The sequence below is a fragment of the Mauremys reevesii genome, linkage group 10, assembly GCF_016161935.1.
Source record: "Mauremys reevesii isolate NIE-2019 linkage group 10, ASM1616193v1, whole genome shotgun sequence".
Taxonomy (NCBI): domain Eukaryota; kingdom Metazoa; phylum Chordata; order Testudines; family Geoemydidae; genus Mauremys; species Mauremys reevesii.
In genome coordinates, this window is record NC_052632.1 from 38,411,894 (window position 1) to 38,424,792 (window position 12,899).

Consider the following 12,899-nt stretch of genomic DNA (forward strand, 5'->3'; position numbering starts at 1 on the left):
CAGCTTTGCCCATCTGCTCCTAGATGGCCCAAGTAATGGCCTGATCCGGCCATTGCCATCAGTGATCATCTCGACTAGCAAGTTTGATCGTTTCCCAGTTCAAATGGAGTCCTGTGCCACCTCTGCATCAGATTCCTTCAATGCTCATTCACTGGGGTTAGCTTCAGGGCTGCAACAAGATGCCTGTTCCATACACCTTGCCTGCCCCTCCTCTGAACATGTGGAGTATGGTACATTGCTGTGTGCTCTCTGCAAACCGCTGAAGAGCCAACCCACCCCACGCAGCCTGGCCCCCACTACCTGCGACGCCGTCTCCCCCTTTCCAGACCCCCTCTGGACCCCACTGGGGATTACACTGCGAGTCATTAGGTCTGACTTTTCAGGAGCCATTTTGCTTCCCCTTGCAGGACCGTTCGGATCCGAGGCTGAGGACGTCCCAGGGACAGTGCAACACCCAGCTGTTCACACAGGATTTTGCTTAACAAAGGAATGGCCTGGTGTTCAAAGTACCGGATCAGAACTCTAGAGCCCCGGGTTCAAGGGCCAGACCTGTCTTAGATGCCCTGAGCAACCAAGGGCAAGTCATTGGGAGGGGAGGGGAGGGCTAGCTCAGTGGTTTGAGCATTGGTCTGCTAAACCCAGGGTTGAGAGTTCAATCCTTGAGGGGGCTGTTTAGGGAACTGGGGTAAAAATTTGTCTGGGGATTGGCCCTGCTTTGAGCAGGGGTTGGACTAGATGACCTCCTGAGGTCCCTTTCAACCCTGCTATTCTATGATATCGCGTTGTGCCTCCATTCCCCATCTGTAACCCCCCACACAGAGATCTGCTGCTGAAAGGGGCTACGTAAGAGGCAGGTTTTTGTATACCTGGGTGTTCGTTATCGGATAAGCCATGCAGATGGCAGTTGGGTCCTGCGGGTGGTAAAATACCAGACGCGGGACACATCCCCATCATGACTCTCTGTCGACGTCTGGCAGTGCAGCGCCCTTCTCCCTGAGGCTGGCCTATGGCTGAGGTGCACCCCCTAGTAGGGAGGCAGAGAAAGACACCCGAGGAAGCATGGAGGTGTGTGTCCATATGGAATGGTTTTATTACAGTTTAATCTCACAGTTGGCAGCATTACATGAGAATAAAGCACTGGACAGGACTGGAAAAGGCCTCTGGAGACGGCATGCAAAACACTGCAACAAGTTAAAGCGAAACAATTCAACAATCGCCCTTGGTGTCTCAGTTACTTCACCCGGTCAGTTAGCAGACTTGGGATTTTCCTTCCTTTCGGGTGGGTCCATTTCTTTTTCTTTCTTTCTTTTTTAAACCTTTTTTTTAATATTTTTTTTTCAATTACATTAAAAAATAAGAGATTCGTACTTTAGTAAAACCCCAGCACTTGGCTGGCCCGTTTCCATTTGAAATAATAAAAAATAACCGAAAAAAACCCAGAGAAAACAACTGACTTGGAAGTTTTTAAGCAATCGCAGGACTCGTGTGAGGAGCAGGAAATACCCGCAGCAGTAGGGCACCCCCCATTTATCCTCTCCCCCCTTCTGCCCCCCCGGCTTCCCTCCTCAGTCGTCCCCACCCTGTCCCCTGCTGTCGCGATCCTGTGAGCTGGAGAAACAGAGATGTGATCCCAGGGAGAAATCAAGGAAGAGAAACTCTGTGGGGAAGGATCGGTGGTTGAGGGCAGGGAGGGAGTGTGGGGGTAACAACATGCCGCTAAAATAGTAGGATTCCCTTCCCGGTTTGGTTTCTACAGGGACAAGGCGGTGGGGGCAGCCTTGATCAATCCATCTCACTCCCGCATCTCCAGCCGGCCCAGCCTAAGGGACCCGGGGAGGGGGAGGCAGACCCAAGGGCGGGGATATGCACAAGTCCAATATGTCTCTCTAGGATAGTTCCATGGGTGGAGCAGGTCCAGCAGCTCGCTCAGTCCTTCTCCCCTCCCCCATCTGGCCCCTCCCCCACCCCCGCTACCTGAGCAGGGGGGTGGGGCAGGACCGAAGGGAGAAGGGGGGGGTGTCTTGAGGAAGCCCCGCCCCCCCGTCTCACAGGTAGAGCTCGTTGCCTTTGATATGCTCTAGCTGTTCCCGTAGTTGGTGGAAGGAAGGCCGGATGATGGGGTCCAGGGTCCAGCAGTTTTTCATCACCTCGTAGACGACCTGGGGGCAGCCGTCGGGGGCGTCCATCTTGTACCCCTTCTCCACGCGGGGAACGACATCCTTCAGAGGCTGCGAGGGAAAGGGAGGCTGGGAAGACGGCTCCTTAAGCCCCTGGCCCCATGGCCCCTACCTATCAGGATCAGGCCCCCGAGCGCTAGTGCTGGACACAGGCCATGTTCCCTGCCCTGGGAGCTCACACGCTTTCACCTCCTCCCCCACTTTGAGTCTCACCAGCGCAGACAGAGGGGTCAGGCCCCTCCCGGCTTAGCCCCCAGATCAACTCTCTTAGCCAGTCGTCCTCCTCCACCTTTGCCGGCTAACACTTCCAGCCCATCAGTCGGCTTCTCCCTCGGCTCCTAGGGACATTAACCCTCCCTGCTTCAGCCCTAAAGGCAACCTGACTAGAGCTCCGGATGGACCTCTGTGGGGGGCCGGTTGGGGCCCATCTCCTCCTGGGAGTTCTTAGGCCTTCCTCTGCAGCAGCAGCAGAGATGGGACGCTGCACTGGATGGACCTCGGAGCTGAGCCCAGCTGGCCACACCTAGGAAACCAACTCCTTTCTCCTCCTTCAGACACACCTCGGCCAGCCAGTAACAGCCCAGGGCGGGGGAACTACACCTAGTCAAGCTAGTCTACAGGAAAACATGCTTGTGGGGTAGATACCTTGGCCTCTCGACTCCTGCACTTCCACAGGACAGACACTGGGCTGCTCCGGCGAGCAGCACGTGGAAAAACCCAGAGCCTCCCCTCCGCCTGCCCCCTCTCCAAGATCAGGCCCAAGCGGGCTCAAGCAGCGGGGCTGGGGGAAGGGAGGGAGCTGGCAGCTGCCCCCCGGGGCGTTGCCCTCACTTACGATTCTCGGATAAGGCACTCGCCCGAAGGAGTAGATTTCCCAGAGGAGGATCCCGAAGCTCCACACGTCCGACTTGGTGGAGAATTTCTGCAGGGGAGAGAGCCGGCCGCAAAAGGGTCAGGAGGATGGCATGGGGTGTGGAGGGGCTGGCCAGCCTGGGGGCGGGAGGAGAGGAGCCACGACCAAAACAGGGAGGGCGTCAAACCTCCCCGGTTGATTCAGTGCTGCACTGCCCGCCTGCACATGCTGGAGAGACTGCCCTCTGCTGGGAGGAGAGGAGAATCCAGGCCCCACCCTGGCTTTCAGCTAACCGCCTTTGTTGCAGCCAGCAGCGGTGATTTATATCCCCATCGCAGCTCTCCAAGCAGCCTGGGCCTCCTGCAAATGCTGGAGTAGTTTCCCCAAATCCACAGAGGAGGGGGATTAAGAGACTGAGCCCCCATCTCCCTCCTGGGCAGCAGCGTCCATAACAAGGAGGAATATTTCTTTCCATGGACCCCTGCGCCCATGTCCTCTGAGCTGTGTGGGGGCAGAACAGTCCTGCCTGGCCCTGCAAGGGGAAGACACATCTTCCCAGCCGGGCACACCCAAGGAGGAGTAAGCCCCTGGGCAAGGCAGGTGACCAGCTCTCCTAGTCACTATGGCAGGCAGAATCTAGCCACTTATATAGAGCACAGGACCGTTGGCACTTCATCACTGGGGCAGCGCTTGGAGGGGGAGAGCTGGGGAGCCTGCCCCGTCCCCCACTCACCTTTTCTCTAAGTGCTTCCGGTGCCGTCCATTTCACCGGCAGCTTCCCCGTGTCCTGAGTGGACGACGCCTCCTTTGTCAGCCCGAAGTCGCTGACTTTGGCGATGTTGTCCTCTGAGACCAGCACGTTCCTCGCCGCCAGGTCCCGGTGGACAAAGTTGTTGGCTTCCAGGTACTCCATGGCTTCACAGACATCTCTGGGGGGTGGGGGAGAGCGCGTCAGGCTTAGGCACCCAGCGGGGCTCGGGGCTGATTGCTGGCTGTTTATCCACAGCAGTTACAGAGTGGGGGTGTCCCACCCCTGCTGGTGAGGCTGGAGGGACCCCCACCAATCATTCAATCCACAGCCTCCAAGGAAGCCAGTTCACGCCAATGACCGTGGCGGTTTGGTACCTTCTAGGAACTGGCCTGAGGCCCACGTCACTCATTTCACAGAAGCCACTGACCAGACATCCAATCATAACAACTAAGTCACTGGCTGGATATGAACCTGTGACCTAGGGGGGAATGTACATCAGAGTCCCATCAACCATCCCCACGTGGCACGGTCCCCCCGTTCGCTGTGAGCCCCACCTCTCCACCCATGGGTCTGCCAGTGAGTCACTCTACAGCACCAGAAACTCATCAGGCTGCTTGTGAAATACTCAGCCAGCTGGTGCCAGGGGGAGACGCTACCAAGGAGCAGCAAGCCCTGGGCAGGACTGGGCTAGCGGTGGAAAGGCAGACCTGGAACGTGACTGCAACGTCACGAGCTACCCTGCTGATGGAGGAGATGGGACAGAATGGGGCTGTACTGACTCTGCGGGGCCAGGAGGAGGATATTGCAGGACAGAAATCAGACTCCAGGATGCCCAGGGGGCAGATCTGCTGTGCAAGAAAGTGCCATTCACGCACAAGAGCTAGATCCTCACAGGGCAGAGTCAGGAGGGCTGGTCAGGATTCCTGGCGCTGCTACTGGATTCTTCGCGTGGCTGCGGGTCACCTACCTCCTGTTTGCCTGAGCTGCCCCATCACCCCCCACAGGAGGTGGGCTGGGAGGCTCAGCTCATAACACCTGTAAAGCGCTTTGAGATCCTCGCCGGGGAGGTGTGAGGAGAAGCACAGAGCGTTACCATCACCAGAGACTCAGGGGCATGCAGGGGCAGATCGTTGGTGAGAACCCCTGGCTACCCCACCATGCGCTCTGGGACCCAGCTGCGTACTTACAAGCAGAACTTCAGCAGGCAGTCGCCCCCCAGCACAGACCTCCCTCGGGATCGCAGGTAATCGACTAGGCTTCCCTGGCGAGAGAGTGAGACGGGACCATCAGAGCCCGCCTGCTAACCCCTGGCGCTGCCTCGACAGCCCCCTGGCGCCCTGCCCAAGTGGAGCAGAGCCTGGTTGGATCCGGAGGAGGATGGGAGACTCCTCGGCGGTGCTGGGCGGAGGAGGTGGCTTCTTTCAGTCAGTAACAGACCAACCCCCACAAAGCACCGGGGGCGCTTACTGTACGTGTCAAACAGGCAATTGCCCACGGGGCCTGTCCCAAGCTAGGGCCTCCCAGCTGAGTGCCCCCTGGGACGAAGGTGTCCTGCCGCCTCTCTGCATCGCCCCTGGTCTAAGCCGCTGTGGGGCGATGCTCAGTGGGGACCTACCCAAACCTGCCCCCAGTAGGTGCCCGTGCCGGGGCTTCCTGTTTGTGCCCAAGCACTAGTAACACCAGGCCCCACCCCCAAGCGCCTGTGGAGAGACGACTGCAGCCAGCGCTCCAGGGGGTCCCAACCTCCCACTGCAGGGGGGCTGCCGGCTCCATTCACAGGACCCATAATGCACCAGGAGGTGCCCGGGATTTGCCAGGAGTCCCTGAAGCATCTTTCCCAGTGCCGGACACAGACGCGTCCTGGGGCGTCAGCGACTCATGGCTGCGCTCGGCAGGCGGGCGTTACCGTGGCTGTTGTAGGGTGCCAGGGAAGCAGCTTGGTGGGGTGCTGCAGATGCAGGCACGTGCCAGGGTCGAGTGAAGGGGCAGCTAAAGGGAAGGAGGAATCCAAGCCTGGGCAGCTGCGCTGCTTCCCACGTGCACTGGCAAACTTCTTGGGGCAGGTTGGGAGGTGGGAGCAGGGACGGCCAGGTCTGCTGGTGCTCAGCAGGCGAGTTCTGCTCTCAGTGCCAGGGAGGAGGGCTGTTGTATTTAGCATGGAGCCTGTTTGATCCCTGCTGCCAGACCTCACACAGGCTCCCGGGGACAGGCTGGCTCCCCCGGCCGCAGGGCCTCACCTTTGCCATGTATTCAGTGACGATGTAGAGGCCACTCTTCTCCTCCACGATCACTCCCAGCAGCTGTACCAGGTTGCTGTGTCGGAGCTGCCTGCAAAGCCACAGGGCGCTAGCTCAGAGCCAGGCAGCAGCGGGCAGATCTGCACTGGCCCCAGCCAGTGCCCACCCCCCAGGGCACAGGGACATCGCTGCAGACACAGGCTCTGGGCAGCTTGCCATTACCACGTGCCATCCACCCAAACCCCAATCACACCAGAGGGCTCTCCCTCCCCCAGAGCCACCCCACTCCACTGCCCTAGGCCTGCTCTCCACACGCCCCCCAGCCCCGCTTCCGTCTCCTGTCACCACTGGATGAGGGCTCCCTGTCCCCTGCCCCGCTCTCCCATCCGGGGGGGGGGGGGAGGGGATTTTCTCTCTCTCTCCTCCGGGAGCGCACGACCTCCCAGCCCCCCGCGACACTCACGTCATCACCGAGGCCTCCGCCAGAAAGGCCTGCGCGGTGGCATCGTGTTTAATGCACTTCACGGCGACCTTGTTGCCACGGTAATCACCCAACATCACGTCTGAGAGGAGGAGACACGGACTGAAGGCGCCTAAGAACATCGGCGCCCCCTCCTCCCTACATGGGGAACCCCCCAGACTGCCCCCCGCCCAGCCCAGGCCTTGCAGATTTACTCGCTGGGGGAGAATCAGTTTGGGATTCAGGCTCAGATTAAGAAATCCCGAGTTCTAATCCCAACCATGCGACCTCAGCCAAGTCCCCCTCTGCACCTCACTCTGCCCCAACCCGTAACATGGAGACAAGAGCAGCCTCTGACCTCGGGGTGACGTGGGTGTAAGAGCTAAGCCAGCCAGCCAAGACGCTGAACTCATCACGGCCCCGAAGAGCTTCGGGAGCCTCAGCCGGAGGTGCCGGTAATGGGCAAAGGGGTCACTGCAACCAGAGCCAGGGAGCAGCTGGACACCGACTGGATTCCTGCTGCCCCCCAAGAGCATCACCCCCTCAGGGTGGGGAAGGAGCCGGAGGGAGCCCAGAGCTAGAATGGCATGAGACTGGATCCTTCCTCTAGGGGAGGGAGAGGGGTTGGGCTCAGCCCCCAGTTCCCCTCCCCACCCCCAAAGCAGAGTACAAGGCCTGAGCCCGACTGACCTCCAAACTCCCCTTTGCCGATGGTCTGCAGAAGCTTCAGGTCCTTCATGTTGAGGGCCCAGCCGCCTGGAAGGGGAAGGGAGAGGTGAGCCGGCAAACAGACCAGCTGGGATGGATTGGGGGGGCGGGGGGGGAGAGAGCTGCTGACGGTGCTGCGCCCCGCTCGGGGATGCACTCACTTCTGGAGAACTCGTCCTGAGCCGCTATCGTCCCCTCCATGAGTTTGGGTTTGATGAGGCGTGTGCAGAGCCCGTCGGCGTCCGTGGTGTAATGCTGCCGGGAGGAGAAGGCAGGAGGTGAGACCCCCACCCAGCCAGACCTCGCTTAGGAGACCTGGGCTCTGATTCCGGCTCTGCCACCAACTGGCTGTGTGATCCCAGACACCTTCGCCCCACCTGATGCACAGTTAATAGCGAGGCCCAGCTCCTGCCATCCCTACGCAGGGCTGAGGGGAGTGGATACCCCAGGCCAGGTCTGCGGCTCCAGGGGAGAGTCATAGAATCATAGAATCTCAGGGTTGGAAGGGACCTCAGGAGGTCATCTAGTCCAACCCCCTGCTCAAAGGAGGGCCAAACCCAACTAAATCATCCCAGCCAGGGCTTTGTCAAGCCTGACCTTAAAAACCTCGAAGGAAGGAGATTCCACCACCTCCCTAGGTAACCCATTCCAGTGCTTCACCACCCTACTAGTGAAAAAGTTTTTCCTAATGTCCAACCTAAACCTCCCCCTCTGCAACTTGAGACCATTACTCCTTGTTCTGTCATCTTCTACCACTGAGAACAGTCTAGATCCATCCTCTTTGGAACCCCCTATCAGGTAGTTGAAAGCAGTTATCAAATCCCCCCTCATTCTTCTCTTCTGCAGGCTAAACAAGCCCAGTTCCCTCAGAGTCCAACATGGGGAGGACGGGGGGAGGCCAAATGAGCCAGTGAGATCTCCAATTCCCCTTCCTACGTAAAGGATGGGCTGGCCCAGGCAGACTGATTTCCCAAGGAAAACCACCTGGGTTCCTTCCCCCGCTGGCCAGGGCAGCAGTGCTGGGCTGCAGGGGCTCACTGAGGGAGGCTCCCATTTAACCCAGCTCTGCTACCACAGAGTTTGTCTGATGTTCCCCCCACAGTGATTTTTAGTGCTCACAAAGGCAAAGGAGCGATACTGGGGGGTCTGTCAGAGAGTGCCATGGGGCAAATGCCTGATCCATCTCGTAGCTCTAAAATCCAGACTGACAGACCTCCCCCCCCCTCACCGGTCTGGTCCCAACCCCCAGCTCTGCCAACGCCCCCGAGTCCTGATCCGCAGCCCCTGCCCTGCCAACGCCCCCGAGTCCTGATCCGCAGCCTCTGCCCTGCCAACGCCCCCGAGTCCTGATCCGCAGCCTCTGCCCTGCCAACGCCCCCGAGTCCTGATCTGCAGCCCCTGCCCTGCCAACGCCCCCCAGTCCTGATCCGCAGCCCCTGCCCTGCCCACGCCCCCCAGTCCTGATCCGCAGCCCCTGCCCTGCCAACGCCCCCCAGTCCTGATCCGCAGTCCCTGTCCTGCCCACGCTCCCCAGTCCTGATCCGCAGCCCCTGCCCTGCCAACGCCCCCGAGTCCTGATCCGCAGCCCCTGCCCAGGCCTGCCCACGCTCCCCAGTCCTGATCCGCAGCCTCTGCCCTGCCAACGCCCCCCAGTCCTGATCCGCAGCCCCTGCCCTGCCCCTGCCAACGCCCCCCAGTCCTGATCCGCAGCCCCTGTCCTGCCCACGCTCCCCAGTCCTGATCTGCAGGCCCTGCCCTGCCCACGCTCCCCAGTCCTGATCCGCAGCCCCTGTCCTGCCCACGCTCCCCAGTCCTGATCTGCAGGCCCTGCCCTGCCCACGCTCCCCAGTCCTGATCCGCAGGCCCTGCCCTGCCCCTGCCAACGTCCCCCAGTCTCACCCTGCAGCCCTCCAGTATAGCTATTCCACCCCTTCCCCCAACATTTGTGCTAATGGCTCCTCATTTTGGACCTGCGTTTCCCTTGGCTATTTCAGCCAGGCTGGCCTGTGCTGAACAGCTGGGCTGGTTTCTGTGGCCTGGCCAAGCATTTGCAGCACACATGGGGCAGCACACATGGGGCAGCACACATGGGGCAGCACATTTCCAGGGACTGGGAGGGGGAGGACTTGGCAGAGATACCAGAGTGGGTTCCAGAGTGTTGATCAAACGGTGCAGTGGCACAGTCTGCCCACCGGGGGGTAGCACGAGGACAAGAAGAGACCAGCCGGCCTTAGCACAAGGGCCTGCAGAGCAGCTTGTCTTGCAGGCTCCCGTCTGAGCCCTGGAAACAAGGGTGAATTGGGGACACACACGCTGGGCAGACAACCCCTTGCTCCCCACGTGCACCCAGCCCAGAGCCGCCTCCTTCCTTTGCGGCACCAGGCGTTGGCTACAGCAAGGACTCTAGGCGAGGCTGATCTGCGGGGTCTGCTCCAGCCAGGAGACGGCCACATCCTCTCCCCGCCGCCCCCCAGGGCCGTCTCTGCCCCAGGGAGTTCCAATGGGCACTCTGCACGGATGCCAGCAGAGCCCAGCCCCCACCCCAGAGCTAAGCAGCTGGACAGGGGATCACAGACGGGTGGCCCTTCACCCCGGTCGGCGCTGAGCGCTGGCCTGCGTGAGCCCAATGGAGCCCTGGTGACCTCAGATCCTGCCATGCCCATTCTGACCTGGAGGGCATGGAGTTGTTCCTGGCTGTGAAAGACAGGGCCGGCTCCAGGCACCAGCCCAGCAAGCAGCAGCTTGGGGCGGCCAACGGTGAGGGGCGGCATGTCCGGGTCTTCAGCGGCAATTCAGCGGTGGGTCCCTCGGAGCAAAGGACCAGCCGCCGAATTGCCGCCGAAGACTGAAGTGGCGGCGGTAGAGCTGCAGATCGCAATCGCGGCTTTTTTTTTTTTCCTCCTTCTCTTTTTGCTGCTTGGGGCAGCAAACACCCTGGAGCCGGCCCTGGTGAAAGATCAGGGTGCACAGGGCACCAGGACCCTGCCCACCTCCCAGCCATGACGCTGGGGCCTTTCCCATCACCCTGGGAGATGTGCCGGAATCCCCCTATGCTCCCGAGCTGTGCGCAAGAGAGGAACCAATGCAAATCTCCCTGGGCTCCCCACCCCCTTGGAGCCAGCCCCCTGCCCCAGCGCGCTCAGCTCCCGAGAGAGGCACGAAACTTTTGGATTCCATCACACAGCGAGGAGCCTCTTCCTGCCCGGGCTGGGGGGTGTGGCCCTGAGAGGCAGGAAGTGCTCAGCAGGTTTGTCTGAATCATTATCAGGGCAGAGCCAGGCTGAGCCCGGCTAACCGCAGCCCCGCAGCCTGCCTCCAGCGAGCGCTGTGAGGGTGGGGAGGGGAGCTGGGCTCCTCGGCAGGGGGAGGGGAGGGCACAGCTACTTGAGTGCAGCTGAGAGGTATCTGGCCCAGCGTCGGAGAAACTGGTGGCCTGTGTTTGCCGCCAAGGCCGGTGCAGCAGGAACCTCCCCACAACCCACTACCATCCTGATACACCATCACCCTGAGTGGCAGATGTCCTCTCTAGGGCTGAAAGAGAGGAGTTGAGTCTCTGTGATCCCCTCTGCAGAGTCCTGCCAGCAGAGCTCACCATGTGCTGGGGGGATGGAGCGGGGTGCCCAGAGAACAAAGGATTTGGAATGCAAATCTTTATGCAAACTCAGTGTTGCTAAGTGGGTGACTTGTGATGGTGGCAGCAGGGAGCGGGTGCTGGGAGCTCAAGGCTGTGGGCCATTTCCATGGAGGGCTGGGAGACCTGGCCAGGCCGAGCTTTTGGGGAGCCCTCCCCCACAGCTCACCTCCACCAGCTGCATGAGGTTCTCGAAGTAGACCTCCTCGTCGATGCTGAGCTTGCTGGAGGAGTAGATGATGCGGTAATGCTCCACCTTCCCCTCGCAGCTCACGCACAGGGTGTAGTCGCCCGGGTAGTTGGTGCTCTCCCGCACCAGGAAGAGGCCAGTCTCCGGGGGGTACAGTAGCCGCTCCGCCTGCTCCCGCGTGATCTTCCCATGGAACCAGCTGGGGCAGGGGGAGAGAGAGCAAAGAGGTAAATTCACTGCCCCAGTGTGTGAGGGACACAAACCTGGGCACAGCCAAGACAAGGGTTCTTACGCACAGCTCTGCCAGTGCCCCTCAATCCCGACCTGCAGCCCCCCTGCGATCCCAGCCCGGCACCCCCACAGCTCTGCCAGTGCCCCTCAATCCCGACCTGCAGCCCCCCTGCGATCCCAGCCCGGCACCCCCACAGCTCTGCCAGTGCCCCTCAATCCCGACCTGCAGCCCCCCTGTGATCCCAGCCCGGCACCCCCACAGCTCTGCCAGTGCCCCTCAATCCCGACCTGCAGCCCCCCGGTGGTCCCCGCCCGGCACCCCACAGCTCTGCCAGTGCCCTCAATCCCAACCTGCAGCCCCCTGTGATCCCAGCCCGGCACCCCCACAGCTCTGCCAGTGCCCCTCAATCCCCCTGTGATCCCAGCCCGGCACCCCCACAGCTCTGCCAGTGCTCCTCAATCCTGACCTGCAGCCCCCCCGTGATCCCAGCCCGGCACCCCCACCGCTCTGCCAGTGCCCCTCAATCCTGACCTGCAGCCCCCCTGCGATCCCAGCCCGGCACCCCCACCGCTCGGCCAGTGCCCCTCAATCCTGACCTGCAGCCCCCCCGTGATCCCAGCCCAGCACCCCCACAGCTCTGCCAGTGCCCCTCAATCGCGACCTGCTGCCTCTCTGCTATCCCCAGGGCCAGTTCCAGGCACCAGCTCAGCAAGCAGGTGCTTGGGGCGATCAAGGGGAAGGGGTGGCAGGTCGGGCTCTTCGGCAGCGGGTCCCTCGGTCCCTCTCGGAGGGAAGGACCTGCCACCGAAATGCCACCGAAGAAGAAAGCGGCGAATTGCCGCCGATCGCTTGGGGCAGAAAAAACCCTGGAGCTGGCCCTGGGCTATCCCAGCCCGGTGCCCCCACAACTCTGCCAGTGCCCCTCAGTTCCGACCCTCAGCCCTCCTGATGTCCCAGTCCCAATCAGAAGCCATTTTCCAAGAGGGAATTGTTCAGGGGACACTGCCAGTGTGAGCATCACTCAAGCCTTGGGGAGGAGCTGGGGCTGAAGGAGGAGGGGCTTTAAGTGGAATGCAGGAGAGCGACAGCACAGCTGTTAGAGAACAGAAACAGCTTCCTGGGCACGCAGGGAAATGGCCCTGTCCCCATCCACTTTGGCCATGTCCCACCCTTGGTGCTGCCCGTGTGAACACGACTGATTGTGCCCGTCACACATGATCAGGAACGTGCATCTTCCTGTAAGGCCTCAGACCAGTTCAGCCTCCGACACCGAGCCTCCGCTGCAGGACAGGAGGTGCTGAGGTGAGCAGAATGAGCAAGCCAGGCAAAAGGCAGGAGATGATAAGAAAGGTGCGCACACAGGAAATCCTCTGAGAGAGTAGGAAAGGGAGCTAGCTCGCTGGCAGTGCAAGTTTCCTGCCGGGGACCAGAGCATGCACAGGCTCCCAGGCAAGGAAGCAAGCAGATGCATGGAGCCCAACAAAGGCCTTAGGGTGCTAGCACAGCGTGGAGGAGCACTCAGAGGCAGAGAGACTGCTGGCACCCAGACTGCACAAGATGAGCACAGATCGAGGGGGCAAAACACCTTTAGAGAATTGTAAGCCATACGGGATCAGGGTACTGCCCATCTGCACTCATCTAGTGCTGTCTAAAGCCCCAC

General features: G+C 60.8%; 1 protein-coding gene across 3 annotated transcripts in view; it reads right to left on the bottom strand.

Moving 5' to 3' along the window:
• Positions 1-1,064: 1,064 nt before the first annotated feature.
• Positions 1,065-12,899, bottom strand: part of CSK (C-terminal Src kinase) — a 62,377-nt gene continuing 50,542 nt past the window's right edge. For all 3 annotated transcript variants that reach the window (XM_039492299.1, XM_039492300.1, XM_039492301.1), the window contains exons 5-13: positions 10,987-11,206; positions 7,348-7,441; positions 7,169-7,234; positions 6,482-6,581; positions 6,019-6,109; positions 4,969-5,042; positions 3,764-3,959; positions 3,013-3,099; positions 1,065-2,228 (exon numbers count right to left, since the gene is read on the bottom strand). In XM_039492299.1, the coding sequence (XP_039348233.1) occupies positions 2,046-2,228; positions 3,013-3,099; positions 3,764-3,959; positions 4,969-5,042; positions 6,019-6,109; positions 6,482-6,581; positions 7,169-7,234; positions 7,348-7,441; positions 10,987-11,206 (1,111 nt within the window). In that variant the 3' untranslated portion in view covers positions 1,065-2,045. The remainder of the gene's footprint in view (positions 2,229-3,012; positions 3,100-3,763; positions 3,960-4,968; positions 5,043-6,018; positions 6,110-6,481; positions 6,582-7,168; positions 7,235-7,347; positions 7,442-10,986; positions 11,207-12,899) is intronic.